General features: G+C 46.1%; 1 protein-coding gene across 1 annotated transcript; it reads right to left on the reverse strand.

The window, feature by feature from the left end:
* Nucleotides 1-5,368: 5,368 nt before the first annotated feature.
* CDC42EP4 (CDC42 effector protein 4) lies at nucleotides 5,369-9,105 on the reverse strand. The gene has a single exon (XM_073606895.1). It carries the CDS (start codon nucleotides 8,913-8,915, stop codon nucleotides 8,013-8,015), a length of 903 nt encoding a protein of 300 aa, XP_073462996.1. The 5' UTR covers nucleotides 8,916-9,105; the 3' UTR covers nucleotides 5,369-8,012.
* Between the last annotated feature and the right edge of the window lie 6,079 nt (nucleotides 9,106-15,184).

Below are 15,184 nucleotides of genomic sequence, written 5' to 3' on the forward strand. Positions count from 1 at the left end.
CTGCAATTGCATGCAATGCACACATTGGCGGTATGGATTTTAAGGGGAACCCCATGACAAAATGTAAAAAACAAAACAAAAAAAGAAAACGACGTGGGGTCACAGCGCTGCTCTATTTACTTGAATGGGTCTCGTTTGGTGGGCTGTAATACCTGCTGAACGAGATCCATTCAAGCAAGTGGGGCCACCCTGCGACTGCGTCCAATGCATACGTTTTCCGCATGGTTGTGTGGCATTTGGAGGGTTAAATCGGGTGGTGAATACGCAAGATTTTGCCACCTGTATAAAAAAATAATATAAAAAAAAAAAACCTCTGAAAAGCGATTCCAGTGCGGAACGCTTTTCAGAGGTGTGACAATCCTTGTTGCTCTTGTAAACGTGCCCTAAAAGGAGATTGTACAATCGGATTGCATTGCTCCGTGTGTCGGCAGCATGAGGACCAAAGCAATGAAATTAAACTCATGAAATGGATCCGTTACTGCCTTCCCTGCCGTAGGGTACAGAATCCATAGGAGCCGGTGACGGGTCCCGGTAACGATCCTATTGCTGGCACGTTGCCGCCACCACCGTGGAGCGGAGGGTATTTTTAGAATCCGGCTGACTTGCTCGTTTTCCGGCCCTGATTGATTTTTGCTGCTCTTCCTCGAGTTGCTCGTTATCTGAGATCTTTTGCATGATCTTTAATTCAGATCACAGGCCAGGTTCCCCCCCTCCCCCCCCCCCATGTGTCACATGATGCGGTTGCCAGACAAAGCCTTAGTGTATGGCCGCTGCAGAGGGGACATTAATGCCGCCATGTGACAGGCACCGCGCTCTCCTCTGGACAGATTGTGTTAACCCCAAGTGAGCAACTCCCAAACCCCCCCCCCCCCCACCGCCTCCAGAAAGAAAAATCACAAATCGATTGTCCAACATTCGGCCAGATGTCATGATGGAAGACCAAGAGGTCCTTTCCCTGCCTGGGACATGACACCCCCCCCCAAGGCTGGCGACTTTGTACAGGGAAAGGGGGGACGCTCCAGTGATCTGCCCTGTTATATCTGTGGCCTCGGGAAGGCGATTTTTCTATCCATTGAAGGGAAGCAGAATATCTTTCCTTCATATAGAACACTTTACATGTGTGGAGATGGCTGAGTACTTTAGTCCTGAAGAAGAATATGTTGTCCCCGAAATGCGTTGGCTCTAAAATAGAAGCTGATGTGCTCAGTGATATATTACATGGCGTTCAAATGTCGTCTTATTTATTATGTCAATAAATACTCCTCCTGGGCTTTTACTCTACAATGTGTATGGTTTGGGGGGGGGTTTACATTTTGATCAATGTCACCATCACATGTCTCCATCAGAGTACCCCCCCCCCTCCCATTTTTGATCAATGTCACCATTATAGTTCCCACTCCCCCTTACATCAATGTCTCTCCCCCCCCCCCCCCACATCAAAGGCCCTAGCAGTCACCACTCTTGCATCTATGTCCCCATTGGAGTCCTCCCCCTTCCTCACATCAGAGTTCCCCTTACATCAATGTCACCATCAGAGTCCCCCCTCCCCCCATCAATCTTCCATGTCACCACATCAATGTCCCTATCAGTCGCCGCTCTTACATCAATGTCCCCATCCCCCCCCCCATTTCCTTACAACATGGTCCCCATCAGAGTCCCCCCCTTTCCTTAAATGACTATCCCCATCAGATTCCCCCCCCCTTTGATCAATGTCATCATCAGAGTCCCCCCCCCTTCCTTACAACAGGGTCCCCATCAGAGGACTCCCCCCCCCCCCCCCCCCCCCCAATTAATCAATGTCACCATCATAGTCCGCCCCCCCCCCGCCCCTCCCCCCCACATCAAAGTCCCTATCAGTCACCCTTTTTCCATCAATGCAATGGCGACCCTAGGGGGGGGGGGCCAGAGGGGGCCCTGACCCCCCCCAACATTATGCTGTGCCCCACCATGTGCCCCCCCCCCCCCCCCCCCCCCCCAAAAAAAAAATTTTTTTTTTTTTTTTTTACAAAAAATCAATGTCTAAGAGGGAGAGAGTCCCCAGTCAGCTCCTGCGGGTGATTCCTCCCCCCTCCCCTGCTTGCTGACACTGCATAATGCGAGCGCTCACACAACCACGGCCGCCTGATCTGCTCCTTCACCTGCATCCTCATTGGCAGGGAGAAGAGCGAGTTGCAGGAAGGACTCCACCAGGACTTTCAGTTACTGAAAAAACAGACTGATTTCTCCCATCCTTAGGACAGGAGGACCAGCCTGTAAATTACAAGAGATGCCAGACCAGCGCTGTCAATAGCAGGGGCAGGACAGCAAGAGGAGGCTGGGGAACCCCACAGTGGCGGAACACCAGGGCCCGATGGCAAGACAACATTTGCAACCCTGATAGTTCTCCCACTGCTTTGGATCCTTATATTTTCTTGATATGCTGGTGACATATATCTCTTGTTTTCTGCCACCCTGGGGGACCCCAATACAGTAGGAAGGGAGCTCACTGCAGAACATGTGAAAGGGCCCGTTGTGGGGTCGTATATATATGCATTTTATAGTTGCCCCCCTACTTTTGTCCCTGTCCCCCCATGTGCCCCCCCTAAATTTGAAAGCTGGAGACGCCACTGCATCAATGTCCCCATCAGAGCCCCCCCCCCCCCCCCCACATCAATGCCCCCCACATCAAAGTCCCTATCAGTCACCCCTTTTACATCAATGTCCCCCCCCCTCCTACTTCCTTACAACAGGGTCTCATCAGAGTTCCTCCCCCCCCCCCCACCCTTTTTGATCAATGTCACCATCAGTGTTCCCTCTCTCCCTTACATCAATGCCCCCCACATCAAAGTCCCTATCAGTCACCCCTTTTACATCAATGTCCCCGTTACCCCCCCCCCCCCCCCTCCTACTTCCTTACAACAGGGTCCCCATCAGAGTTCCCCCCCCCCCCCCACGTTCTTACAACAGGGTCTCCATCAGAGTCACCCCCCCCTTTTTGATCAATGTCACCATCAGTGTTCCCTCTCTCCCTCACATCAATGCCCCCCACATCAAAGTCCCTATCAGTCACCCCTTTTACATCAATGTCCCCGTCCCCCCCCCCCCCCCCCCCCTACTTCCTTACAACAGGGTCCCCATCAGAGTTCCCTCTCTCCCTTACATCAATGCCCCCCCCCCCACATCAAAGTCGCTCTCAGCTCTTTCATCAATGTCCCCATCAGCCCCTCCCCCCTTACATCAATGTCCCCATCAGAGCCTTCCTCCTTACATCAATGTCTCAATGCTCTACCTGCATTGCATTGAAAAGCACAGAGACCGGGTGATGATGTCACTGGGTATAAAATATGGTGACATCACTGGGTCTAATATAAGGTGTAATCCCCCTCCCCCCTCTCTGGGTGATCTCTGTACATTGCAGGGATTGTAACAAATGTTGTAGCAGATTCCTACCTTTTGTTATTCTGCAGAAATAGCTGTTTGTTCCCCTATGTCCTGTGCAGATTAATGAGAACAAAGTCAGCGCGTTTCATGCTGTATCAGCACTTAATAACCCCTATGGAATCATGATTAAAGTGGTTGTAAACCCTTTACAACCACTTTTGACTACAGGTAAGCCTATAAGGCTTACCTGTAGCTACCCTGGATATCTCCTAAACCTGCATGGTTTAGGAGATATCCCCTGTACCACCCTGTGCCAACGTCACCGGCACATGCGCACTGAAGCAATGGCACGTACGTGCCATTGCTTCAGCTAGTGTGCCCTTACCGGCGGCTCCCGCGCGCATGCGCGGTAGTTAAGTCATCATGGCTACGGCCAATCACAGCGCCGGAGCCCGCGATACCCGGAAGTAACTCCGGGAGCGATGTCACCAGCCAGAGCGGTGTACGGGGACCGCTACTGGGGATTTGATCTAAGGTCCTACACCAGCGTTCCTGGCGGCTCCACCCTCCTGCTGGGTGCCCTCTGTGTGTCCATTCACACACAGAGCAGTGGCTCGGCCCTGCCCCCTCAGTTTCCTGATTGGCTCACTGGCTGTGATTGACAGCAGTGGGAGCCAATGGCTCCCGCTGCTGCCATAAGCCAATCAGGAGTGCGAGTCCCCGGAGGGGCAAGGCTCTGTTGGACATCACTGGACAGAGAGGGGGCTCAGGTAAGCATTCACCATGGGGGGTGAAGGGTTTTTTACCTTCATGCATAGAATGCACCTTCTGCCTTTACAACCACTTTAATCGTGAGTCCATAGGACTCCTGATTAAGTGCTGATACAGAGCGAAATGTGTTGACTTTGTTCTCGTTCCCCACAGTACCTTCTTGCTGTATTTTGTTGGAATGAGAACAAAGTCAACGTGTTTTGCGCTATATCAGTGCTTAATCACAACCCCATAGGACTCCCATTCCCTACAGCGCCTTGCTGCTGTATTTTCATGCTTTTTATGTTACCATTAAATATGGTTTTCATTTGGAGTGCAGCGGCCCAGATTTTGGTGCTTTCATTGTGCTCCTATGTTGTCACATGCTCCTCTGATATTCAATATACAAGCATGGTCCTCCATTGTCCCCATCAGGAAGGCACTGTGGGGGAATGAGAACAAAATCAACAGGTTTCGCTCTGAATCAACACGTTTCGTGCTGCATCAGCGCTTAATCATGGCTCCAAAAGAGTCACGATTTAGTGTTGATACAGCGTGAAATGCGTTGAACTTGTGCAGGCATGGTCCACCATTGTCGCCATCGGGAAGCTGATCTAGAGCAATGATGTGCAACCAATGCTGGCGTGCATTCAAGGAAACTGAAAGTGGCTGAAAAAGGCTGGAAGAGACTGAAATGCAAAGAATATTCCAAAAACGAATGCCACTTACATTGCACGGTGCTTCAACAAACGAAATGTCATTCCAATGTCACTGTGCTTTTGACCTGCTTTAAAAAAGGTCTAAACCCCAACAGAAAGACATTGGCTTGTCCTGATATCTCACCAAAAATGACATTTATGTTGCAGGGGATGCCCAATATCTGACTTCTACCTGAGTGCAGATTTCTGGAAAATCTGCGAGCCAATCACACAGGCAAAATTACATTTCTGGAGGGTGTTCTGTATACCATCTGTGTACAGAGAGCCTGCAGGTGGCCATATTGCATTTTACAGAAAATGACAGCGGCAGCAGAATGAAAAGCAAAGATAATTTCTAATAACATTCAATTACAAGATGACTTGTGTGGCAATCAAATTAGAAAAAGAATATTTCTCAATTTGTTTTCAGCCCCGTCATCCGTTAATCCAGCTGCCAGAGCTGTTGCCTATGTTTAAAAAATCATTTTAGGCCTGAAGATTAGTTAAAACACCCAAATATTTTTTTTATTTTTTGAAAGCAAACAGCCTAGAGAATAAAATGGTGGTTGTTGCAATTTTTTAATTTGCACATTTTATCAAGTGCGGATTTTCAGTAAAAAGAATACATTTTAGGTCACAATATTTAGGTAAAATATTAAAGATGAGGTTGTGCTGAGGAAATAGTCAACCCATTTCATGTTGTATCAGCGCTTAACCATAACTCCATAGGAGTTGACTTTGGTCTTATTCCCCACAGTGTCTTGTTGCTGTATTTTGTTGGAATGAGAACGAAGTCAACATGTTTCGTGCTATATCAGTGCTTAATCATAATTCCTATGGAGTCACAACTAAGCACTGACACAGCACAAAATGTGTTGAATTGTTCCCATTCCAATAAAACACAGCAACAAGGCACTGTGGAGAATGAAAACAAAGTTAACTCCTATGGAGTCCTGATTAAGCGCTGATACAGCTCGAAACATGTTGATACAGCCTGAAAAGCGTTGACTTTGTTTTCATTCACCACAATGCCTTGTTGGAATAAGAACAAAGTCAACCCATTTGACGCTGTATCTGCGCTTAACCATGACTCCATAGGAGTTGACTTCCCCACAGTGTCTTGTTGCTGTATTTTGTTGGAATGAAAACTAAGTCAACGCGTTTCATGCCGTGTCAACGCTTAATCATAATTCAAATGGAGTCCTGATTTTAAGCACCGATACAGCACGAAATGCGTTGACGTTCCCATTACAACAAAAACACAGCAACAAGGCATTGTGGAGAATGAGAACAAAGTCAACTCCTAAGGAGTCCTGATTAAGTGCTGATACAGCATGAAATGTGTTGACTATGTTCCCATTCAAACAAAGCACTGTGGGGAATGAGCACAAAGTCAACTCGTATGGAGTCCTGATTAAGCACTGATCTAGCAAGAAATGCATTGACTTTGTTCTCATTCCCCACAGTGCCTTGTTGGAATAAGAACAAAGCCAACCCATTTTACGCTGTATTAGCGCTTAACCATGACTCCATTCGGAGTTGACTTTGGTCTTACTCCCCACAGTGTCTTGTTGCTGTATTTTGTTGGAATGAGAACAAATTCAACGTGTTTCGTGCTGTATCAGTGCCTAATCATAATTCCTATGGAGTCACGAATAAGTACTCGTATAGCACGAAATGTGTTGACTTTGTTCCAATTCCAACAAAACACAGCAACAAGGCACTGTGGAGAATGAGAACAAAGTCAACTCCTATGGAGTCCTGATGAAGAGCTGATACAGCATGAAACGCGTTGACTTTATTTCCCATTCCCCACAGTGTCTTGTTGTGTATGGGATTGTGGCGACAGGCTGGCCTGGACCAGCACTATACTGTTTAACACAGGAGCACAAATGAGAGACAGTTGTCACCCCATAACAGGAAGTGCCTGACCAGGGACTCTTATGACAAGATCACTAGGTGAAAGCTTCAGATGAGATGATAGTGATGTGGTTTAGATCTGCTCAGATATATTCGGTGTGGTGCACAGAAAATGACAGAATGCATAGTGTCACTTTTATTTTACTCCAAGCACCATAAATAATACAAAAAAATAACCTCCTTGTACACAAGAAGTTTTTTTTTTTTTTCTTTTTAGGGATAAGTTCCTCTAAAGATTAGTATCATTCCCACAGGAAAAATGTCATCTCTGCTAAAGGAGTTGGTATGGTACACTTCACTGGCAAAGGTTAATAAATAGCAAAGAGTTCTAGGGGGTGACATCACACGGAACATGTGACTAGTGTTTTAGAACGTTCACAAACATGGTCCTATTAATTTCCCGGGAACGTCAGCGTTCTTGTGACGTTCCCATCAGTTGCCATGCGGCTGCATTTGGTGGTAAAAAAAAAATTAAAATTTTCACTTTTTTAATCCTTTTTTTTTTTTTTTTAGTTTGTCAGAGCCCCCTCTATAGTAAAACTGATTGTCTATATACATGCGTGTCACACGTAAACATGGACATGGATGGGAGTCTCATCACGTCAATGTGACTTCCAGTCACTGAAACCCCGTTTATTGGAAAATTAAAGTTCCAAAAATATACTTTACAGGCACAACAGCTGAACACGAGCTCCGGTTTTAAACCTGACATCATAAAAGGCTTCTATAGCAATTTTCAAAAGGAGGTTGGGGTTCGAGGAAAGGTGGAACATACAAAAACATGGGTAGAAACAGCCAAAACTGGAAGTTTTGGATAAAAAAAAAATAGGCAGCCACAGAAGTATATTTTCGGTAAACAAAGAAGCTGTAGTGATAAATTTCCATAGTTTTCACTTTTGGGTTCTTTAAACGGACTGAAAAACGTCTTGTGTAGCATTTTCCTATTTGCATGTAGATGTTTTCCTTCTGACTCTTCGTAGTGTTTCAGGAAAGTTTCCCATCGTGTTTGGGTGGCTCTGGTTAGTGATCCACATTGGTCAAACCTTGGCCTCTTTTGAGCCTTTGAAGTAGGCGCTCTGCCTTTCGAAAACGTTGGATGTTATTGCTATTGATTTGTACGATGCCTACAGAACTCAAAAAGAGCTTCTGTAGACCTCCCAGATAATGGGGGGAAAATTCCTGGAAGAATCCCAATGTCCTGAGCGCAAATCAAAGCGGGAATAAGCCAGTCTGACCTGCTCTTGGTTAGCTTGTCAACTGTGTTAAAACTAAAGTCACTAGTTCCTACACCCTTATCTCATCCTCCTCCTCGTCCATAAAGGAGAAGTCTCTTCCCTTTCTTGGTTTCTCCTCTGGGATTTCTGAGGAACCTCTGGAAACCGAATGGTATTCTTTGGTTGGCTGAATTTTGTTGTTTCTGCTGGATGTAGGAAGGCTTTCATGTTCGGCTTTTGTTAAGGGACCTGTTGGCTTAGAAGGCATAGAATGTTTGATGTTGTTGGCACCATTTCCATCTGGTTTGTCGAGAGCTAGGTCAAGCTCCTGCTCCCACTGATCCTTGTCCATGATGCTCAATATATCACCCAACATGGATGGGCCCAAGTCGATATGAAACGACATGATGGACTCGGCATGTTTCATGCCGTAGCTGCTTTTGGGAGCTGCCTCCGGCAAGTCTGTTATATCTCCAAACTCTTTCTCTGCTAAATAGGGGTCTGGAATGGGTGCCGAGCTACGAGCAGATGCCCCGTTCATGTGTTGTGGCTCTTCAGGAACCTTCTTTACTGGGCTGGAAGACAAACTTTTTGGCAACTTTTTGCTTGCGTTTTTTTCTGCTTCTTTTTCGGTCAGCTGAGGCAAAGAAACTGCGTTCTTCACAAACAAGGCGGAGTCCCTAAGCGACCCCAGCATGTCCCTGCGGTCGCCTCTCGTCACTGAAAGGGAGCGCTTGCTGCTGCGAAAGGTTCGGGACAATAGCCCCGGCTTGGAAGTCGATTCTTCTGGTTCATGCTGATCCTCTGGTTTGCTCAGGAAAGATGTGTCTCCGAAGGCGTCTCCAGCCCTGCCTATGTGCATGGTGTGCCGGAAATCCCCTAAGGGGGCGCTTATCATTTCTGCCGTGAGGTCAGCCCGGGAGCGCCTTTTGGATGCATTGGAGTTGGCTACCAGCGGCTTTAGAATCGGCATCTTGGCAGTCTACGCAATAAATCCCTGTTTTTGCTAGTTCAGTAATCCCAGTCGATGTTTATAATGTTAATCTGAGATTTTCTCAGGCGAACCCTCTGTAGAAGTCCAAGGAAGCCAATACCCGAATATTGTTGAGACAAGTCCACTGTTAATCTCAGCTTTCCATTAGAACCTGCAAAACAAACAAGAGAATGTCAAGTTCTAAAGCATAACTTAGTACATGGGTCTTCAAACTTTCAAAACCAAGGGCCAGTTTACTGTCCTTCAGATTTTAGGGGGGCCAAATTGTAGTCATGAGGGTAGAGAATGTCCCGGGCCCAGCCTTAGTGACAAACATGGCCTCATGCTCAGTGGTCAGTAGGAGGAGGAATGGTGCCCCATCATTGGTATTATTGGGAGGAATGGTGCCAGCGTCATTGGTATTATTGGGAGGAATAGTGCCAGCGTCATTGGTATTATTGGGAGGAATAGTGCCAGCGTCATTGGTATTATTGGGAGGAATAGTGCCAGCGTCATTGGTATTATTGGGAGGAATAGTGCCAGCGTCATTGGTATTATTGGGAGGAATAGTGCCAGCGTCATTTTGGTATTAGTGGGAGGAATAGTGCCCCATCATTGGTGTCGACGGCAGGAGTTATGCCCCACTGTTGGTGTTGGTGGAAGGAATAGGGTTTTATTCTTGCTGTGAGTAGGAGGAATAGTGCCCCAATGCTTGTGTCAGTGGGGAGGAATAGTACCTCATCATTGGTATTAGGAGGAGGAAAAATGCCCCATCTATGGTGTCAGTGGGAGGAATGTTGCCCCAACAGCGGAATAAAGGCAAGCAAAGGGCCACAGTTTGGAGACCACTGACTACACTGAATATTGATGGGCAAAGGGTCAAAATCTACTTTTATTTACTGTTGCATCAGAAGGACTTCCTGAACTTGTAAGGACACCATAGTGAGTACACCTTTCGCAAAATAAATATGGAGGCTGCCATTGCAGACCTACTTCCCGACTGTCACGCTGACCAACTGGTTCAACCTTTTCTGAGACTCTAACCCAGAAAAAGTATGAAGACCAAAAAGTTGGAGGTCTCAATCTACATAGTCTTCTGGGTAGTGTTTCAAAGTACTCATGAGGGTCAGGCCAATAGCACTTTCAGGAGGAATGGTCAGCAATTATGGCCTTCCTGTTGGCCCTAAAGGGTTTCCTTTGTTGCAATACAAGGTTGGTAATATCTCTCCGATAGTCAGGGACTCTTTTAATTTGCTCTATTCAAGTGCTAAGGCAGCTGAAGAATCTTCAGCATGTGACATATTTCCAAGCGTGTCAGATGGCTGTCCCCTATGTCACGGCGTGTTATGCGGTGTCGTAGCAGGGCAGGCATCTGATGAAGGTATGTTGGAATGGTGAAGATTCTTGGCTCTCTTAACTCTTGAACAGATGAACAGCGGGAAGGGAGGACTTGCCACTCAGAAGGGGAAAGAAAATACAAGGGAAGATAAACCACTTGCACTTCCAATGCACCCCGATAGTTGTGTCTGCTTATCATTCTTGCAGCAGATCAGTGGCTTTGTGCATAAACACCTAGATAAAATGTGCTTTTCTTTGATCTAACTCCATATGCACGGTCCTGGGTTGAAGCCATCTACAAAAGGTTTATCAGCCAGGAATACAGACTGCCAGAATCATTGACCACTTCAGTAGAAAGGGGTCTATACTGAGGAGCTGCGCTGGCATGGTGGGTCTGTACTGGGGGGGGGGGGGGGGGGGGGTTGTTCTGGGAAAGGGATTTACAGCTGCTGGGGGAGATTTTGTCTTGGGGGGGGGGGGGGGGGGTTGTTCTGGCAGGAAGGGGTAATTTTTGGCTGTGTTCTCTAGAATGGCATGCGTGTTATGCATTTCCTAACCCCACTCTCTGTGTTACCGACTCCCGAGCCCTGCAGTCTCTGTGCTATAGACTCCCGAGCCCTGCAGTCTCTGTGCTATAGACTCCCGAGCCCTGCAGTCTCTGTGCTATAGACTCCCGAGCCCTGCAGTCTCTGTGCTATAGACTCCCGAGCCCTGCAGTCTCTGTGCTATAGACTCCCGAGCCCTGCAGTCTCTGTGCTATAGACTCCCGAGCCCTGCAGTCTCTGTGCTATAGACTCCCGAGCCCTGCAGTCTCTGTGCTATAGACTCCCGAGCCCTGCAGTCTCTGTGCTATAGACTCCCGAGCCCTGCAGTCTCTGTGCTATAGACTCCCGAGCCCTGCAGTCTCTGTGCTATAGACTCCCGAGCCCTGCAGTCTCTGTGCTATAGACTCCCGAGCCCTGCAGTCTCTGTGCTATAGACTCCCGAGCCCTGCAGTCTCTGTGCTATAGACTCCCGAGCCCTGCAGTCTCTGTGCTATAGACTCCCGAGCCCTGCAGTCTCTGTGCTATAGACTCCCGAGCCCTGCAGTCTCTGTGCTATAGACTCCCGAGCCCTGCAGTCTCTGTGCTATAGACTCCCGAGCCCTGCAGTCTCTGTGCTATAGACTCCCGAGCCCTGCAGTCTCTGTGCTATAGACTCCCGAGCCCTGCAGTCTCTGTGCTATAGACTCCCGAGCCCTGCAGTCTCTGTGCTATAGACTCCCGAGCCCTGCAGTCTCTGTGCTATAGACTCCCGAGCCCTGCAGTCTCTGTGCTATAGACTCCCGAGCCCTGCAGTCTCTGCTTTACATGCTCCTAAGTCCTGCACCTTGGGTTACCCACTCAGGGCCACTGCATTCTGCCTGTTGGGCATCCCTGTGGTCTGAGTGCAGGAGACAGGAGTGGGATGCACACGCCTCTGTGTTACCCTACCTCAGGGGTGTTCAAACTTTTTTTCAAAGAGGGCCAGATAAATGCAAATTAACTAATGCACTGCCCAACAAGAATTCTCTTGCCTTTGTGGCTGTGTGTGGTGAAGAGTCTAAGGTTGAGCTTGCGCGTGTTGTTTGGATATACCATATTTATGGGCGTATAACACTCGCCTTCGCTTTAAGAGGCAAGTGTCAGAAAAAAAATTTGTAATTTTAAATAAAAAAACTGAAGCAAAATAAGGGTCAGTGCCAATGAATGCCGCCTCACCATTGCCAATGAATGCCGCCTCACCATTGCCAATGAATGCCGCCTCACCATTGCCAATGAATGCCGCCTCACCATTGCCATCGGTGCAGATTGATCCATGCCCATCTGCAGCCTCGGAAGGGGCGGGACGACGACAGATTACATACAGCAGAATCTCCTGTTTACTTGGCGGCCTCTTTAATACAAAGTCCCGGCTATTATGATAGACGGAGCAGTCGTCCAATGCCAGCCCAAGAGAGGGGACTTCCTATTACAGACGCCACTGAGTTAACAGGAGATTCTCCTGTATTTGTATGTAGATTCTCCTGTCGGCACTCGTCCTGCCCCCTCCCTGGCAGCCAGAATTGAACGATCGCCGTATGACACGCACACACGATTTCACCTGATTTTCAGGGTGAAAAAGTGCGTATTATTTGCTGATAAATGGGGTATATAGGTTTTTTTTTTTGTATGTTTTACAAGAGCCATACACCCACGTTTCATACAATACCACAGAGCTGTACTTCTTTGCTCGCCTAGTACTTTCATTAAAAGCAGACATTTATATTAAAGAGTGTCAGGGCTGGCTCAGCCCTTCCTTCTCCGAGTTGGCCGCTCAGCTGTTGGCTAATTGCCAGCTCTCATCTCTCTCCACAGTTAACCAGCTGTTGTGGATCTGCTCGTCAGTCCCGCCTACTTAAAGATCTCCAGCTCACTTCATTCCTGCCTTCGCCTTGGTCACATCACAAGAAACCATCTCCTGCATTCCTGTTTAAAGACTGGCTTTGCTGACATCCCTTCTGGCTCCTTATCCTGCTTGCTGTTCCTCTACTTGGATCCCTGACTTCTGACTTGGCTGATTACCCGATCCGGTTACCGGACTCTGGCTATGCTTTGACTACGCTTACTCTATTTATCTTTTTATAAATAAACCAAGTGTGATTTTACTGTACTTCTGTCTCAGTCTGGTTCATGGTTTCTGACAAAGAGGAAGTAAACTTCAACCGCATTGATGTGAACCTAGCGTAAAGGGATGCGGACCCTGCCACTTTCCTTATTAGAGCCTTTCAGGTGCAGCAGCTGATTGATAATTCTAAAGTCACTCCCATTCAAATTGCAACATTTTGCTTTGCTACCATAGCCCACTTCCACAGGAGACCCATGTTACTGCCGCCACAAGAGAAGTGCCACTACAGACCGCCGCACACAGCCATATATACAGCATTGCAGGCATGGGTGGCACAAAAAATTGTTTATTCGGCAGGCAGAGCGGTTCCTGTAGGAGGGTTTCACCTGTTTAGATGTTTTGCTTAGAGTAGCTCTGTAAATGTCTCCCCATTATATTACATGTAGAAGACCTCTGTACTTCACATCCACCGTCTTTGAGATAATTCCACAAGCAGATTGTCAGATCAGTCTTTTCTGCCCGGTTACCTCCGTCCTTGGCTTTATACTCGGTGAGCACAATTTTGACGGCTGTCATTATTGATGCTCAAACGCGTCCATTTAAAAACTCCGCCGTCAGAAAGCGTTCCCTGTAGCCGGGCTCTTGGAGAGGAAACCCTTGCCCTCTAAAAATAGACCGAGCACTAATGAATGTGTTTTTATTTAATACACCCGGGCTCAGCCAACAATCCAACAACCCAACAACCCGACCCATCTTCTCACTTCCGTATGGTGGAATATGATTGATGGATTTGATACATTGCTGTTTGCATTGCTACATTGTTTACACTTGCAAGGTATTATGTAGACATGTGCAATTTCCAAATTTTTTTCAATTTCCAAATTTTTTTCAATTTCCGAAATTTCGGAAATTCGAAAATAGGAATGAAAATCTTAACATTCAAAAGAATGAAAATCTGGAAATTTGAAAATCTGAAATAATAACTAACTAATAATGAATATTAAATGATAGGTATTGGAATTTCCTTTCAAATTTGGCTGTTAGTGAACGTAACAAGTACGAATTTATCTGAAGTTACGAATTATCTGAAATAAGGAATGCCGTATCAAAATGAATGGAACAATCTAACAATAATAATAATCTTTTTTATTATTATTGATTTGTTCCATTCCTGTTGTTTAGATGCGCCAGTCGTTATTTTGGATAATTCGTAACTTCAGATAAATTTTGTATTCGTTCACTAACATCCAAATTTGAAAGGCAATTCCAATACCTATAATTTAATAGTTGGTTTTTTCAAATTTTACTGATTTTTTTTTTTTTTTCTTCAGATTTTCGAATTTCTGAATTTCCAAATTTTCAAATTCCGAAAATTCGGAAATTTGAAAATCTGAATTTTTGGAATTTCCAAAAAAAGCAAAAAAACAAATGAAACAAACAATGTTTATGTCAGTGCACATGTCTAGTAATAAAACGTATTGAATAAAAAAAAAAAAAAAAAAAAAAAAAAAGCACATCTAAAACCTAATTTATTTATTTATTTTTTTTTTTTGTTTTGTTTTTTTTTTCGTTTGGCATGTAGAGGGGTTTAGAATCCCTGTCCAATATCTACTGCTTTTGTGACCTTAATGATGGGAGGTGTGGGTTGCAAAATGCTATGTTGGGTTCCTCTTTAAAAAAAAAAAAAAAAAGATTTCTTTGGAGTGGGTATCATATCCCCGGAGAGGCATCTCTATACATACAAGGGCCACAAGCCACGCCATTTATTATAAGTCTAAAAGCAATGTTCATTTCCTCATAATATATCCAACCTGTTTCCGGGCCTAGAAATGCCTCCATCAGGGCTTGAACAGCTGATAGAGAACAAAGGAGCATAAAAGGGCTCAAGATTTAGATCATATTGGAAATGGATGAGTGGAGCAGTTTGAAATGTTTGGTTTCAGAAGCTGATCTTGCCTTCTTTTTGTTATCTGTGTCTCCTCTGAGAATATTCCCTCTTTCTCCGTTTGTCCTGGTGACCGTCGTTTCTGGAACTAAAGCCAAGAGGAAATCCAAATGTTGTAACCAGAACAGAAAAAGAATTGAAATCGTCCTTAAATGGGGACAGTTAGGAGGGCCCCCTTCCTTTTTGGGAGATCTCCTCTAACTTCCTGTTGCGTCTGAAGACTGAATTGAACTCAATGAGTCATCAGAACAGAAATAAAGGGGAAATCTTCCAGTGGGAACCCTTGTTCAGGTGACAACTAAAAGCGGATTCCCTTCCCTTGGGAGAGGTCATCTCTCTTTTTGTGTAGCGTTTCAAGACC

The sequence above is a fragment of the Aquarana catesbeiana genome, linkage group LG12 (assembly GCF_042186555.1).
Source record: "Aquarana catesbeiana isolate 2022-GZ linkage group LG12, ASM4218655v1, whole genome shotgun sequence".
In the NCBI taxonomy this organism is placed as follows: domain Eukaryota; kingdom Metazoa; phylum Chordata; class Amphibia; order Anura; family Ranidae; genus Aquarana; species Aquarana catesbeiana.